Source organism: Medicago truncatula, chromosome 6 (assembly GCF_003473485.1).
Source record: "Medicago truncatula cultivar Jemalong A17 chromosome 6, MtrunA17r5.0-ANR, whole genome shotgun sequence".
In the NCBI taxonomy this organism is placed as follows: Eukaryota; Viridiplantae; Streptophyta; class Magnoliopsida; order Fabales; family Fabaceae; genus Medicago; species Medicago truncatula.
The window spans coordinates 20,805,529-20,823,413 of record NC_053047.1 but is presented as its reverse complement, the minus strand read 5'-3'; the positions used below and the strand labels follow the sequence as shown (position 1 = coordinate 20,823,413).

General features: G+C 34.0%; 1 protein-coding gene across 1 annotated transcript; it reads left to right on the top strand.

The window, feature by feature from the left end:
* Nucleotides 1–4,571: 4,571 nt before the first annotated feature.
* On the top strand, nucleotides 4,572–12,835 carry LOC25496534 (uncharacterized). Its single transcript, XM_013596914.3, has 10 exons — nucleotides 4,572–4,894; nucleotides 6,248–6,334; nucleotides 6,454–7,442; nucleotides 9,062–9,150; nucleotides 9,267–9,370; nucleotides 9,456–9,555; nucleotides 9,794–9,869; nucleotides 9,966–10,080; nucleotides 10,241–10,772; nucleotides 11,938–12,835. Exons 1-10 carry the CDS (start codon nucleotides 4,618–4,620, stop codon nucleotides 12,440–12,442), a joined length of 2,874 nt encoding a protein of 957 aa, XP_013452368.1. The 5' UTR covers nucleotides 4,572–4,617; the 3' UTR covers nucleotides 12,443–12,835.
* The last annotated feature ends 5,050 nt before the right edge of the window (nucleotides 12,836–17,885 follow it).

The following is a 17,885-nucleotide window of genomic DNA, read 5'->3' as shown; positions in this document are numbered from 1 at the left end:
GGATCCTCATCTGGTTCCCTTCTCCTTAATTTTTTAGGCCTACCAGGACCTCTTTTATATGCAAGAGGTAACATTTCATCAACCTCAACTTCCGGCCACATATCATCTCCATTGATTGGACTGACATTTTTATCATAACAGTCTATATATCTCTTTTTGAAATAGCATTCATCAACAAATTCATCAGGTCTTTGCATCCTATACCTTAAAGTTGCTACTGCATGCCTACAAGGGATACCCGCAAGCTCCCAGAAATTACATGTACACATTCTTCTGCCAATGTCAACTATGAAAGCTTGTTTTGTGTGAACATGCACAAACTGAAAAATCTCATCCTTACTCCATATTGGAGTCCAACTCCCACTCTTTGCAACCTCCATATCTAACCTATACCTAGGCTTATGACATATATCTTGTTGCCATCTATCCACATTTTGTCTAAGAGTGGAGTTCCTATTCATCAGATAACTCCTAATCCACTCACACATTGCTAACACTGGTTTGTCCCTTGCTATAAGTATTGTGCTATTGAAAGCTTCAGAAATGTTATTCATAAGCACATCACATTTAGGGTAAAAAGAAAAGGCATGCTTACACCATGATTTAGTTGGGAATTTCATGAGTTATTCCCAGGCACCATGATTGATAGCTTTGAGTTCTTTCGTCTTAGCCTCCCACTCTTGAATGTATGTAGCCTTAGCAGCTCCCATCATAAGGTCTCTAATAAGTGTACCTCCTCCAAATTTCTTTTTGAAATTGGCATATAAATGCCTCAAACACAGTCTATGCTCCACACTCTCAAACAACTCATCAAAAACAGCCATTAGACCCTGGCAAACAATAACAACAAGCCTTAACATAAAAGGGTAAAAAATGAAAAATGATATAAAGAAATAAAATTAAACAGCCATTTTACCTTCTGTTGGTCAGAAATGAAAACCCATCTCTTGTCTTGACCAATGTCTTCCAATAAAAGGGTCAAAAACCACTTCCATGATTCTTTTGTTTCAGTTTCACAAACCCCAAAAGCTAATGGATAATACTGATCATTTGGGACCCTGCCAACTGCAACTAAAAGGATTCCTCCATATTTGGTTTTGAGATGGCATCCATCAACCCCTATAAAAGGTCTGCAAGTAGTTGTGAACCCTTTTTTTGTTCCATCAAAACAGAAATAAAAGGAAGAAAACCTAGGTTGTAGTTGTGGACCAATCCTTTCCACATTGATCTTGCAATTGTTTTCATTATTCACCCTTTTCAACTCAGCTGAGTACCTCCACAACAGATTGTACTGTTTAGCAGCATCACCCTCAAGCTTCTCTATTCATCAGATAACTCCTAATCCACTCACTCATTGTTAACACTGGTTTGTCCCTTGCTATAAGTATTGTGCTATTGAAAGCTTCAGAAATTTTATTCATAAGCACATCACATTTAGGGTAAAAAGAAAAGGCATGCTTACACCATGATTTGGTTGGGAATTTCATGAGCCATTCCCAGGCACCATGATTGATAGCTTTGAGTTCTTTCATCTTAGCCTCCCACTCTTGAATGTACGTAGCCTTAGCAGCTCCCATCATAAGCTCTCTAATAAGTGTACATCCTCCAAATTTCTTTTTGAAATTGGCATATAAATGCCTCAAACACAGTCTATGCTCCACACTCTCAAACAACTCATCAAAAACAGCCATTTTACCTTCTGTTGGTCAAAAATGAAAACCCATCTCTTGTCTTGACCAATGTCTTCCAATAAAAGGGTCAAAAACCACTTCCATGATTCTTTTGTTTCAGTTTCACAAACCCTAAAAGTTAATGGATAGTACTGATCATTTGGGTCCCTGCCAACTGTAACTAAAAGGATTCCTCCATATTTGGTTTTGTGATAGCATCCATCAACCCCTATAAAAGGTTTGCAGGTAATTGTGAACCCTTTTTTTGTTCCATCAAAACAGTAAAAGGAAGAAAACCTGGGTTGTAGTTGTGGACCAATCCTTTCCACATTGATCTTGCAATTGTTTTCATTATTCACCCTTTTCAACTCAGTTGAGTACCTCCACAATAGATTGTACTGTTTAGCAACATCACCCTCAAGCTTCTCTTTTGCAATTTTTTTGGCCCTCCATGCTCTGTTGAGGGTTATGCTCACAGCGTGATTGGTTACCATGTCAGTTACAATGCTAGAAAAACTCACAGTACCATCATCGCTTGTTGCCATCTTTTTTAACACAACTTTTGAAACCCACTTAGAAGTTGCAGATCTATTATTAGTTTTCCTTGCACACGTGTGGTCACCTATCCACTTTTTCATTCTAAAAGTGTGCTTATCTCCAACTTTACTTACCAAAGCTAAAAACCCACAAATGCCCTTCTTATCCTTTGCATATTACCCTTACTCTAACTTTATCATTTTTCTCAAATTTTATTCCATACTCATTTAAAACATTCCCCTCAATGATAGCTTCCTTAAATTGTGCCAGTAATGTAAACTCCAACCCCACTTTGAACTTGTAGCTCTTTGTTAACTCCTCCATTTTAAAGGTATCATAAGTAGGTGATTGTTCATCATCTGAAGCATCAGGGTCACTGCTACCCAGCTCTTCACTAATATATCCAATTTCTAGATCATCTGCAGCAGTTGAAGGACCATCATTCCCACCATAAACATTCAAGCTTGTACCAACAACAGTTGATGGACCATTTGTCCTTGTAGCAGGAGGAGCATCCTCAACATCACCTCCAAACCCAGTGCTCTTTCCTCATCACTGTCATCAAGTCTAACACCAGCAGCTTCATCTTCACTACTTTCAAAACCACCATCAGAAAATTCATCATCACCAACCCCTCCATCATCAACTCCTGCTGACACATTACTAGGACCACCTTCAACATAAGTACTCCACCCATTACCTGCTTCAACTTCACTAGCATCAACACTTTCTACTGATCTAAATCCAACATTAGCACTTGTGGTCCCTATAACTGAATGTTCAACATATATGTGAGCCTCACATTTGGTATTAGCTACATATGTACTCAGCAATGTTATCAGTGTCATTGTCATCTATAATCCTTACATAATTGTCATCCTCAACAATATACCACCATAACCTTACTTAAGGTGATCATCATATCCTAAATCTTTCAATATCCTAGTAGCTTCAAAGTAGCACCACTTGTCCTTATCAATCTCATTAAATCGAATCTCTTTTCCTCCTTTGTAATACAACAAAAAATCCTTGACAAACTCACCCCCATGGTGAAAAACAACAGCTACAGACATCCCTGTTAATTTTTTAAAAAAACTTAAGTAGTTAATAACCTAACAAATTCATCCCTAACACAAACACGAATGACAACAACACAAAACTCACGACTACAAACAACACAACTCAACAACCATTCAACTATATCAGATTATAGGAACATTAGACAAAAACAAAATTTAAAACAGAGTATGAAAACGTTTCGTCTACCTTCAAAGCTAGGAACACAGCTGAAACCGCTTTTCTACCGTTTAATCTCGTCGATCACCTTGGTATCAACTTCACAACTGAAATGGTAATCTTCTATAATTGAAATGAAATGTTTATCTTATAAAAAGCTATTTCTTATTCAAACGCAATTTTGACCTAGAGTATCCAAATTTCAAATAACATGATTTTATAATAATCACTTTTATACTATACTAGGGTAAAGACTAATTATTTTAATAATTTGAAATTCCTTTTTATGTTGGATTTTTTTATTCAAAATTTAAGATTCATTTAAACTATTTTATCATTTTTATAATATTATTATTTTATTTGAAGACTATTAAAAAAAATTATTTAAATTTTATTCTCGACAATATTTGATATTTTTTTTTAGAGACACAATATTTGATCATAGTATATAACAAAATTGATTGCCTTATTTATTTATTTGTTTTTTTTTATTTGTTTTAACAAGCGTTGTAGAAAAGCGGACATATAGAAATGTTAGTGCTCGTTCGAACCCTATTGATGATATAAATGTATTCATAAAACATCAATTTACATTCAAATCACTTCCAACAAAAATCAATTATATCAAAATCATATCTTATTGTATTGCTGTAGAACCAAACACATGTTAAAAGGTTTTGAATGAGAATTACGAAGTGAGACTTGAATGTTCCATGATTCTATACGATGTTCCTTCACAATAAACATACTCTCAATCACTACAACCAAATAATCGAACTCAATTAATTAACGAATTCAAACATACGAATAATACAAATTTAATTTTTAGATAAAATATTTATTAACAAGATTTTATTTACTTTCGATCGAACTCGTGTAGCAACAACAATTATGTTCACTACATAACTATGCAATTATGAAACTTCTATTCAAAAGCATGTCCCGACACGTGTCATATTCCATATCGATACGACACCAAGATTTATGATATCATGTGATACTATATCATTTTTTAAAACGTGTCAGTGTCGTGTTCAATGTTTGTGTGTCCAATAGCAGAACAAATATCTCTTGTACACACTCGTGTAGTTATAACCTCCATTTATCCACATTTTTTCACTTTTCTTATTGATCTTCTTCTTCTCTCTCTCACTCACTCTCTCTCTCTCTCTTCATGGCTTCAATTTCACCCACATGTTCTCCAACTTCTCTTCAACTCCGATTAGCCTTCAACCCCACCAAACCCCCTCTTTCTCATCACGTCAGACTTCGCAACATCAACCACCCTCGTCTTCCGCCACTTCTTTGCTCAGTGCATAACGCCAAGGCCGGCTCTGAATGGGTCGGGTCGGATTCTAAGGGTGATGGGTTATCGGGTTGGTCTGATTCAGCAACTGGGTCACTGGATAATGATTCCCAGAAGAAGAAGAAGAAGGAGGAATCTTTTGGAGGTGTGTGTATGGTTCTTGAAATTCTGATTCATTTTGGTTATTTTTTATTTTTGTTTTTTAGTGATAAATTTGTGTTTTTTTTATTGGAATTTTGTTAATGTGCAATAAAAAGTTGAAATTTTTCTAATTGTTGAGTTGAAGCTAAGTGCTTTGGTTGAATTGTATCATATCATATCATATCATCATTATGATCCATGATACTGGATATGAAACTGACACTAACACCTGTACACTGACACTTCTGATAGAAGAAGTTGTGTTTGTTGTCTGACATGAGAAACACCAACACACGTGATTACGTTCACTTATGTCACTTTTTTTAAATTATTAGTGGTGTTGACGTGTTAGTGTTGTGTTTGGTGTTTTTGTTAGTGCTTCACAGGTAGACATTGATAGTAAATTTAGAAGATGGAAGTAATTCAATGTATTCTCTTGTATCGGTGTTGTTTTGAACACTGACATGTGACAGACACGCGACACACCTGCAATATGAAGTGATAGGTCTACATAGGTTATGCTAGCAAGTGGGTAAATTAGAATTAGATAATGAATTAAGAAATTAAAAGTATTTTATTCAAAAGGACGTTTGATATAGTAATTAATAACTTGAAATGTTAACCAACATGGACATGATGTGATACAATTGGTGGAAATCTGGTTTCTTAAGCCTGTGGTCTAGGATTTGTTTCAATCCCATATCTCGGAAGAAAGCGGTTTGTTAAACGTTCTGCTATGCTACAGTGCTATAGCGCCACTATAACTGCTATTTGACAATACTTTGTACTAAATAGCTTATTGTGGAACAACAACGGTTTGGTCAAATTCCGCTACACTATAGTGTTGTATTTACATTGTTTCATCTATTTGACAACACTTTGTACTAAATGGATATCACTGAACAATATTGCGTTGTTCAAACTCCGCTACACTACAGTGTTGTATTGCCACTATAGCTGCTATTTGACAACACTGTATATGGAAAAAACATATGTTCAAAGAGGTAAATTCTTTAAATGAGTCTCATAAACATTAGGCATTTGAGGCCACACTTTAGCATTTGACTTATTATTGTATTGTCTAATAAATTTTTATTTTTTTTTAATTTCTTAAAGGCATTGAGGCCACAATTAATAATTGCCTTATTATTATTAGTGCTGAGGAAATTTTCATTTATAATTGAACTTCATTTTAACTTGGTTATTACTATTAGATTCAATATTATCAAATTAGCATGACCTGGCATAGTTGAGGATTTGAGACAATGGATGAGAAGAGTTTGTGTTTTTTCTGTCAATTGTTAGTGGTAGCAATTCCAAACTAATTAATAACACTTTTGAAGTAGTTTGCTTTCAGGAGTTGTCGGAGTAGGAGTTGCTGGAGTCCTTCTTTTTACTGGGCTTACCTATTTTGCCTTATCTCTTGGAAAACGAAATGGTTCCAGTAAGTCATCCTAGCTGGCTTCTCTCATGCGATTTTTCATCATGTTTTGTCAAATAGGGAGTTTGTTTGTGAGAACTGATTTTTCCATTGCATTTTAACATTTCTGTGATTGGATACAGAAGAGGAGCAACAATTGAAGCCTTTGACAACACATCAGGAGGTGCTTTTGTCTTCTGATGACGATATTACAGGACAAGTAAATGCTGAGAACAAGTTGGAGCAAGAAAATGGTAAATTGGAAGGTCAGATAGATACATCCCGGGATTATTCATCTCCTGAGTCCGATAACATTCAAGGTGACTATAGAACTATTGATGATTCTGATATAGGATCTGAGTTGGTATACGATAGCAAAAACACCTCCAATGGTATCAATGATGCCACTGAACATATATCTGTTCAAGAAGACCTGTTGCATGAGTCAGCTCGGGATGACGAGTTAATTGTTCCCAGTGAAAACCAAATACCACTTCAAACTGAAAATACTATTGATTCTTTTAGTGATTTTGATAGCAACCCGGCTATAGATAAAACAGAATCTACTGCCTATATTAAAGAAAACCAATTTAATGCTGAACCTGAAAACATACCCAATTATGATGGTAACCCACTAGACCTTAATAACAAGCAGCAGGATGAAATAACCAGTTCAAGCGAGATTAGAAATTCTGATATTTCTGAAACTTCATCTGGTTTAGTTGCTGATAATAAGACTGAAACTGTTAGTACTGTGGTAAATCCCGAGACAAACAACACAATTTCAGATCCCAAGATTTTAAGTGAAGATGATCAAGACAATATTGGCCTTAACAAAACTCAACAGGTCTCATATGAGGAACAGAGTATCCCTGGAAATGACCATTTAAGTAAATCAGTATTCTCACCATCGACCAATTCATTGGTAGATGATCAGGTTAGAAATGAGAATAATGCGGTTAATAAAGAAATATCTGAATCTCCAAATTCTGGATCCCTTTTCTCTGCTCCTGGCATTCCTGCTCCATCAGTAGTTTCTGCAGCTTTACAGGTGCCTCCTGGAAAGGTTTTGATTCCTGCAGCTTTTGATCAGGTTCAGGGACAAGCACTAGCTGCATTGCAAGTTTTAAAGGTAAATACTTCGTCTCATTCACATCTTTTAAGTCAAGATGACTATGATGCTGTGTGCATTTAATATTATTTTTAACAGGTTTTTATATCTAGTCCTATATTTCAAAATTTACACATAATGTATAAATAAATGAGCTGCAAAGTAGTTCTAATCCAAGTTTTCAATATAACTTCAATAAGAACTCTTGAAATTTGGGTTAGACCAAACTCATCCCTACAAAACAGGCTTGTAAAGGGAAGGGTGCCACTCCTTATAAATTCCTTTCAGGCATTATCTCTTTTCAATGTTAACTTCAATTTTTCCCAATACACCCTATCACGTCCAACACTATTGGGCTGGATGCGTGGAAAATATGGCAAGTGGACCGCATCAATAGACTCTGATACCATCTCTGTATTGAGTCTAACTCATCCTTACAAAATCGGCTTTTAAGGTGAATATTGGCCCTCTTTATAAACTATTTTCAAACCTAATCTATTTTCAACGTGGTACTTGGATTTTCCCCAATAAGAACAAACGATACCCTCATAGAAATTCCCCAAAAATTTACTAAATATTGTGCTGACTTAAACTTGAGCTATATATTTGGTCCATTGTGTTGTGTTACTAAGCCATGCTCTATCTTATTGGTGATGCTGGAAAGAACAATCTATCTTTCTTTTGGGAAAAAAGACCTTGAAAACAACTGAAATTAATAATTCCATTTAGCTTTATTTTTCTTTTTATTGAAGGAATAGTAGGTTTAGGATTATTTTGTAGAGTAAAATGTGTGCAATTTAATTACTTACTGAAAGTTATGAGTTATAGATAAAAGAAGGAGAAACATAATAAGAGCTTGAATGTTATTGAGTACTCCCTCCGGTCCTTTTATAAGAGACAAAATGATTTTTTATTTTTTTTGTCCTTTCTATAAGAAACAATCTTCAAATTTAAACTCTACGAATTATCCAATACCATGTATACCCTTATTAATTAAAGTTAATGATAACAACAAATACCAACTTCCAATGCAAGTGCCTTGGATATATACATCTCCTTGCACGCTAATTGGCTTACCGGTGAAGTATTAATCATAGGAGTAATTCAATCCACCATTATATAAAGGATAGTTTTTGTTAAAAAAGAAACTTTTAGAATCATCAATACAAAAAAGTGGTTTCCCTGGTCCATGCGAGTTTCTGGAATTGTCTCTTATAAAAAGGACCGGAGGGAGTATAACTTTGCTAATTGCTTGATACAAACGACTAACCACTAACCACTGTTTGTAGGGATATTCAACTTACAAGAGTCCTAATTCTAACTAAGAAAGTGTCTCATCTTCAATATTTCTGTATCAGATCATGTCATTTAACAATACCAAGACAACCTCTATTAACATTTTCCAACAATCCCCTCACTTAATAATTAGTAGTCTGCCTAACTACTGCACTGCTACTAATTTCATCCACTCTAATAAATTTTGAGTATTTTAGGCTATACACACTATTTTTTGGTTGATTCAACATAGCTAATGATTTTATTGAGAAGTGCGCATTACTTTGAAAAGACACATAATATGAGATGGAGTATTTTTGTTCACTCGGTTGTCATTATTCATTTAAAACCTGTTAATTCCTCAGGTCATTGAGCCTGATGTTCAACCTGGTGATTTATGCACACGTCGTGAATATGCTCGCTGGTTGGTATCTGCTAGCGGTGCTCTTTCAAGGTAGTAGTTTATTTCTTCTTTCTGGATGATATGAATGACAAGATGTATACAACGGGTTACTATTTTCTACACATGTAATATTTGGCATTACATGTGCATTTGTGATTACTTTTCAGGAATGCGGTTTCGAAAGTATATCCTGCCATGTACATAGATAATGCTACTGAGCTTGCATTTGATGACATCACCCCTGAGGACCCTGATTTTTCTTCCATTCAAGGTCAGAACTTGACATGATTATCATTTTTAGCAATACAACCACTTGGTCTATGCCATTATGTTATCTGAAGAATATTGTTTTCCAGGCTTGGCAGAAGCTGGACTTATTGAAAGCAGGCTCTCAAGACGTGATGCACAGTTGTCTGCTATTGAAGACAATAGCCCTCTTTACTTCTCCCCTGAAAGGTATGTTCTTGGTGAATCTGAATATCTGGTTTGCGGTTACTATTTCCCACCCTCAGTAGAAGTGCAGTCTTTCTTCAGAATTTTTTGCAGTTCTACTTTTTATTTTTGGAGAAAAAAACTACTTTTTTGTTTTTACCTAGTGCATAGATGTATCTCATTCTGTTTCAGACATGCTTATAGCTTTATATGACACAGACTATAATTATGATCTCCCTATCTCATATGTTAATTTCTGCAGCCCTTTATCGCGCCAGGATCTTGTCAGCTGGAAAATGGCCCTGGAGAAAAGACAGCTTCCTGAAGCTGACAGAAAGGTTGCTTAACTCGCGGTTTAATCTTGTTATATTCTTAACCCATCTTGATTCCATCTGCATTGAACTGATGAACATATTTATTGAATCTAATGGCAGATGCTGCACCGACTTTCTGGTTTTATAGACACTGATAAGATACATCCTAATGCATGCCCTGCACTAGTAGCTGATCTTTCTTCTGGGGAGCAGGGAATAATTTCTCTTGCATTTGGTAATTCATTCTCTTCGTAAATAATAAATATGTTTAAATATTTGAGATCTGCTTCATAATAAAAGCTTATTTGATATTCGTTTTCTCCTACTTGTTTTGAATCTGCTTTTAGTTGACTTGTTCATTTTTTTCCCTCTGTATGGGGGGCTGTTTATTCAAGGTTATACACGATTGTTCCAACCAGATAAACCTGTGACAAAAGCCCAAGCCGCTATTGCCCTTGCTACTGGAGATGCTTCTGACATAGTTAGTGAAGAGCTTGCACGCATTGAAGCAGAATCTATTGCTGAAAATGCTGTTGCTGCCCATAGTGCTTTAGTAGCTCAAGTTGAGAGAGATATTAATGCCGGTTATGAACAGGAGCTTTTGTTAGAGAGGGAAAAGATCAATGCAATTGAAAAAATGGCTGAAGAGGCAAAACATGAGTTAGAAACCTTAAGAGTTCAGAGAGAAGAAGACAGTATTACCTTGGAGAAAGAACGTGCTGCTATTGAATCAGAAATGGAGGTTTTTTCAAAGCTAAGGAATGAGGTTCAGGATCAATTACAAAGTCTTATGAGTAACAAGGTAGAAATAGCATATGAAAAAGAGAGGATCAAAAAGCTTCGGGAGCAAGCAGAAGTTGAAAACAACGAAATTACCCGTTTACAATATGATCTAGAGGTTGAACGAAAAGCCTTGTCCATGGCTAGGTAAAATCATGAAACTTTTAAAGGCAACTAAAATATGTCTCATCAACTCTCAATTATGGTTTGATATATCTTAGAATTTGGGTTGGTTCTAACTTTACGTAAGTTGAAGGATGCCTCCCATGTATAAACTCATTTTTAGGCCATATCTCATCCAATGTGAGACTTTTAACACACCTCCCTCATGCCCAAGACTGGACATCTAGAGTTTGACCCGAGAGGCCTGATAGTATGTGGCCAATAGATCTTGGATAGGCTTTGATACCATCTTAGAATTTGGGTGAGCCTAACTCAACCATACAAAACCAGCTTGAAAGGTGAGAGATGTCTCCCACTTATAGACTCATTTTCAGGCCATATCTAATTCAATGTGGGTCTCTTAACAATATTTATGCTAAAAAAGTGATAACTAGAATCATTGGCAAATGTCTTTTATTCTCCACTTTTTCCTTTGATTTGGGATTGAATTAAACAAGTATTCCATACCATCCAATCAATGTGTGAGGGAGGTGATAGTAGTACTAAGGAATATGAACTTCCAATTAGAGAAATAATAAAGTAATACTCAAATCCAAAAGGTTTAATATACGATTTCTCACAAATATCAAGTCAACTAGCTAATAGTACAGCCTCCCATGTCTGCTACTATGGTTGTTATTGCGATATGCTTCGGCACATTAGTGCTTGTGTCTCAAAAGAAAATGAGTGAATGAAATATGAAAAACAAAATAAGTGGTAACAATGGTTGTTATTGCGATATGCTTCGGCACATTAGTGCTTGTGTCTCAAGAAAATGAGTGAATGAATATGAAAAACAAAATAAGTGGTAACAACTCAAATTTTTGACATCTATACTGTGCTAATTAAACAGACAATCACCATGTATGTGTTTATCTCTTGCCTGCATATTTTTTTTGCAGCCACCATATTATATAACAATTGCTTGCAATTGTATTTTCAGTGCACTTTTTTTTCTTGACCTACTTGAATTTGTGCACTGATGTTCGGCACTTCATATTACTCTTAACAGTTGTTTCTTCACATATGAATTAGTTCAGAAAAAATAAGTTTTATGTGTCTTTTATTCTTGAGTCAAAATCATAGCTCTTCTAAGCTTATCAAAAACCAGAATAAATGTTTTAAATACATGTTAATTGTTTGGAATCAGGACTTGGGCAGAGGATGAAGCCAAACGAGTGAGAGAACAAGCAAGAGCATTAGAGGAGGCTAGAGATCGTTGGGAGAGGCACGGAATCAAAGTGGTGGTTGACGAAGATCTCCGCAAGGAGGCTTCAGCCGAAGTTACATGGCTCAATGCTGGGGAGCAGTACTCAACTCAAGGGTCAGTTGACAGGGCTGAAAGCTTATTGGAGAAGCTCAAACGAATGGGTGCAGATGTCAGAGGAAAATGCAGAGAAACAATTGACAAGATCATCCTCATGGTTTCCCAATTTATATCAAAATTGAAGGAATGGGCCTCCAAAACAAAATTACAGGCTGAAGAATTCGGAGAAGCTGCCATCTCAAAGGCAGGCAAGTCAGCCAACGAGTTACAGCATAGTGCCATCGAATTTGGATTAACTGTAAAAGAAGGTACAAAGCGAGTTGCTGGTGATTGTAGGGAAGGAGTTGAGAAAATCACCCAAAAGTTCGCTCATAAGTTCAAGACTTGATTTCTCTCTCCCCCCCTCACAGCATCTTTAATCTACTATTTTTGAAGCTGTTGATTGGCCAGAAATGTAGTTTACTGAGTTTCTTTTTCCTTGTCCTTCAATAGAGACACGAGACACAGAGGCAGTGTCATTGGCAATTATAACTTTCCATAACTGTCTTTGGATGATCACAACATAATCATGTGAAGCCATGTTTTTTTGTATAATTGAAACTGATAGCAATTGTAATTGAGGAATAAAATAACCTGCTGTAATTCAACATTTGCCTTTATTACTCAAATGTCAGCAGCTGGTTTTGATTATGTAAACACAAAAACATCAAACAATAACAGATTTGATAGGTCAGGGAAAACCTTGAAGTGCTTTCTCCTATCAAGCTTGATCATTTTTTAATTGTTGGTTCTTGTTTGGCAAGTTATGTAATTACTTGTTTGGTTCTGGTTGGTTAGGGAATACACTCACATGCAATTGACTAGGTGCATTTTCCCAAACATACCTCTCATTGATACTATAAATTTATTTTAAAATATGAAGTTAAAGTTAGACATTTAAAGACAGTGTGTTTAAGAAAGATTTACATATAAAATGGATACATTAAATTCCCTAAATATTTCTTAATATAGGTGAAAAAGTTAGATGTGCTTATAAAAAGAGATTGATGGAATATCTCCTGCTGTGAACATCGTGTGCAATGAAGTCTAAGTCACTTACCTCTACTCTCTACCACACGAGAAGAATATGATTGAATGGTAGATATTTCCACTGGACTATGGTTCGTGTCAAAATAATGTGGGAAAAATGACACAAAAACTTTGATGATCTTACTCCAACTGACAAATGAGTGCACCAGTGGTGGTAGGATACTAGGATGGTGAAGGGTTCTCACATTACTTGTAGCAAAGGGTGGCAATGACAACAATGTAGGATGCTAGGGCTCTTAACTCTAACTATTTTGATTTAATTGATCCGCCGGTCCCTTAACTTATTTCTTTTATTCAATTATAAGTCTTAACTTTCTCAAACACGTCCCTTAACTTATTTTTTTTTTATTCAATTTGATCTAATTTTGATAATTTTAATGCCCTAAAAAGAGACCGTTGGATTACGATGGTCTATCAGATTTTATAGTGTATCACAACATCTAATTTATTTACTTTCTTCTTCACTAGCGTCCAGACGGGCACTCCCGTGCCCGTCTGTCCGCTTTTTCTACTGCGCTAACGTATATAACTCATAAACAATATGTTTTTGTTTAATGTTGGTTTACTTTTTCTTGATATGTCTTGGACAAAATTAGTAGAATCAAAAGGATTATCATACATGTATTTGGTATAAAAAAAATTGAACTTGATGAAAAAGTAAAATGATACATGACCACTTTCAAGTACTTTATAATAATGTACTTAATTAATCAACACTAAAAATAATTGCGTTTGCAAAAATAAAATATCAATAGAAAACTCATATCGTGATTAATCAACACTTTCAATATGTTGTAGTAATATTAATCACATTTTCATCCCATCCTCTTTAGGCCTTTATCCCTCACTGTGTGTTTGTGATCATCCTGTGATTCAGACTTTCTCTTGAAAATTTAACTATGTAATGCCTCATTTATCAAGTTTGCTTTGAGTAAAGAAAACTACAACTCTTTAGTTAATGAAATTAAATAACTTTAATACATCTAAGAAAGAAAAACACAATCATATAAAAATGAAAATGGCAATAATTATAAAACCTCGATGATCATTTTGATGAACATCTCACACTCACTATTTTTCTAAATTAAGGGAAAGCGGAAAACTGGTTAGAAAAAGTAGAGGAATATAACCTTTATGTTTTCGGAAGAAAGTAAATATTGTGGAAACATTCAATGTTGGTAAGTTGCATTGAAACAATAAGTAAACCCACATTCAATGTTGGAAAGTTGCATTGAAACAATATGTAAACCCTGATCTCTGTCTACGGCGCAACTTTCTCCCTTCCATCATCTTTTGTGTAATTGCAACAGGGGAGCATGTTTAGACCGCCGTTGGAGGATGGTCTCAATGGCCCTCTATTTTGTTGCCATTTTCCTTATTGTCTTCTTCTCTTCACTTCCTTCCATTCTCATTGACTAAATATTTCCTTCACAAACTTTATTGAGAATTACATAAATTGGTAACATTTGCTAAATGTTAAGAAGGAAAGCAACTTACAAAGTAAATATTACATTAACGACTTAAAATCAAGCACAATGGATCATGAAATGAAATTAAAGTGTAATGTATAACCATAATTTTTCTATATTTAAGCACCGTGAGTCAAACTATAAAGTAGAAGTACATTACACAATTACCTTTTATAGATAAAAATTTATAATTAACATCATTGGTGTTGTGGAATATGTAAAAACACATATGGTTTCCATCAAAATTATGATTTATGGTTTCCAACAAAATTTAGATTTATTTTAATCATATAAATTCTTGGTGATGCTAAGACTTTTAAGTGAAAGTCTAAATGAATGTAAATCATACCTTTTTTTTTTGTAAAGAAATAATGTAAATCATACTCTTGAAATGTCGGAGTCCACTTAACCAACACAACCACTCTTGAAATCTCATAAGAGATTTGAGTTTTGTGCCATCATTTTTGAATAAAGGATGTGGTATTTTATTGGGATACTTTCTCTTAATATAAGAATAGAATCACCACAAAAAAACTATAAGTAGAATCACATAGATAGGTAATGGATAGTTACACAACATCGCTTTTGAATAACTGCATTTTGTTCAAATTAAACATCACTATTTTATATCAAATTAAAAATCAACATCAAAAATACAAAATCAAGCTTCAAAATAGTTGCATCTATCGAAGTCAGGGAATTCTTCCTAATAATACCTTCCACTTATCTTTGATTTTGGATTTTCAAATTGAGAACAAAGCTATAGACTACTACACTATGAACTTTTATAAGAGTTATCCATCTAAATCTATGACAATAGGAAACCACTTTCCTGAGGAAAAAAAATGAAAACAAAGGTAGGTTAGAATATTTTTGTTAAAAAAAGGGAAGATCGGAAGATTGAAACCTAATAGAAGTTACATCAATTTTCCACACTAAAAAAAGTAGTAAAATATAATTGGAATTGCATGAATACTAAAGAAAAACAAATGAATACAATTAAATCAAGGTAAAGGAAATTTGAAGAAAAATTCAATGAATGATATAATAGAAACAAAAAAATTGACCAATAAAATTACCAAATAAATTATTCATTCATACTAAAATTGAAATCAAAAATAAAAATTGTAAGACGAAAGTATATATGTTACCAATTGGATGGAATGTATCTTTTTCTTTATTCTGAAATCAGTGGAACATAAAAGAGATAAGAAATACATCTTTGGTGAAACCTGGCATGTTATCCTCTCTATCTTTAGGTGAAATGTCTCTTCAATTGTAATTTCGAACGTCCCTGATCCCATTTTCTTTGGTTTTTTGTCTTGAAAAAAAAATAGAACCTCTCAATCCTCAATTCTCATCAGCAATCGGCAAATATAAATAGAAAAACTGCCACAAATTTGTTACTTTGGAATAAAAAATAGGTTACATCAAACCACTATTTTACCTTTATTAGACGTTATAGAAGATTATAGATGTTATAGAAGATTATACATGCAGCCAATTCAACAACCATGGAATGTCCAAATGAAACACATCAAGTTTAGTTAACAATCATAAAAGTGTACAATCTGGACTAACTAAACATGATGGTACAAAATAGTTAAATAGCAAAAATTAATTAAATGATGCAGACATCAAGTTTATAGTGGAAACAAAATTCATAGAAGTATATTTCCTTAAGAAAAAAAAGTTTCATAGAAGTATATATGGAGTACTATTAGTTTTACAATTTTCTCACCCAATCATTAATTATCACATTAAAACTTTACTTTATGATTATCAATAAACCTTCAATCTGCAAGACATTTGTGGTTGCAAACTCAGCATCACTTTACCATGAATCCTTCACTGCTATAAAAAAAAAAAAAAAAAAAAAAAAAAAAAAACTCAGCATCAATAGCAAATTGAAAGTGTGAAATGGATTCGGGCACCATCGCATGGAATAGAAAGACAATTCCATCTATCATTTGTCTTCATGAACAAATCAAAAGTTCAAACCAATACGCCATAACAGAATTTTAGAATATGAAAAGAGAAATCGTTCAATTGATTTCAATTGTAAGACGAAAGTATATATGTTACCAATTGGATGGAATGTATCTTTTTCTTTATTCTGAAATCAGTGGATCATAAAAGAGATAAGAAATACATCTTTGGTGAAACCTGGCATGTTATCCTCTCTATCTTTAGGTGAAATATCTCTTCAATTGTAATTTCGAATGTCCCTGATCCCATTTTCTTTGGTTTTTTGTCTTGAAAAAAAAAATAGAACCTCTCAATCCTCAATTCTCATCAGCAATCGGCAAATATAAATAGAAAAACTGCCACAAATTTGTTACTTTGGAATAAAAAATAGGTTACATCAAACCACTATTTTACCTTTATTAGACGTTATAGAAGATTATACATGCAGCCAATTCAACAACCATGGAATGTCCAAATGAAACACATCAAGTTTAGTTAACAATCATAAAAGTGTACAATCTGGACTAACTAAACATGATGGTACAAAATAGTTAAATAGCAAAAATTAATTAAATGATGCAGACATCAAGTTTATAGTGGAAACAAAATTCATAGAAGTATATTTCCTTAAGAAAAAAAAGTTTCATAGAAGTATATATGGAGTACTATTAGTTTTACAATTTTCTCACCCAATCATTAATTATCACATTAAAACTTTACTTTATGATTATCAATAAACCTTCAATCTGCAAGACATTTGTGGTTGCAAACTCAGCATCACTTTACCATGAATCCTTCACTGCTATAAAAAAAAAAAAAAAAAAAAAAAAAAAAAAAAAAAACCTCAGCATCAATAGCAAATTGAAAGTGTGAAATGGATTCGGGCACCATCGCATGGAATAGAAAGACAATTCCATCTATCATTTGTCTTCATGAACAAATCAAAAGTTCAAACCAATACGCCATAACAGAATTTTAGAATATGAAAAGAGAAATCGTTCAATTGTCTGTATCATATGTTTATTGATAACTGCAGTAATTTCCATCATTAAGCCGTGAAATTGAAACTGGAATATTCAAAAAATTATTAATAGATCCACAATTTCAACCTCCCCATTATCCATGTTGTATACTATTTCCCTTTTCTCAATTCTCTCCAATGTCACTTGTTTGTACCGTTTATCTCTATGTGTTCCTCCTTATCATCTTTAATTTGTTATACAATCTTTTTAATGGCAGAGAAGTTTATTTTTAATAACCATATCCGCTAAAAAAGATACAGAATATATGAAAGGCAATAAAAAA

Bases quoted from the DNA above. Each gene is read 5' to 3' on its own strand.
- LOC25496534 (XM_013596914.3), top strand. From the start codon at position 4,618: ATGGCTTCAATTTCACCCACATGTTCTCCAACTTCTCTTCAACTCCGA. The intron at 4,895-6,247 runs GTGTGTGTATGG...GTTTGCTTTCAG, and splicing joins GAAGGAGGAATCTTTTGGAG to GAGTTGTCGGAGTAGGAGTT. The intron at 9,151-9,266 runs GTAGTAGTTTAT...ATTACTTTTCAG, and splicing joins GCTAGCGGTGCTCTTTCAAG to GAATGCGGTTTCGAAAGTAT.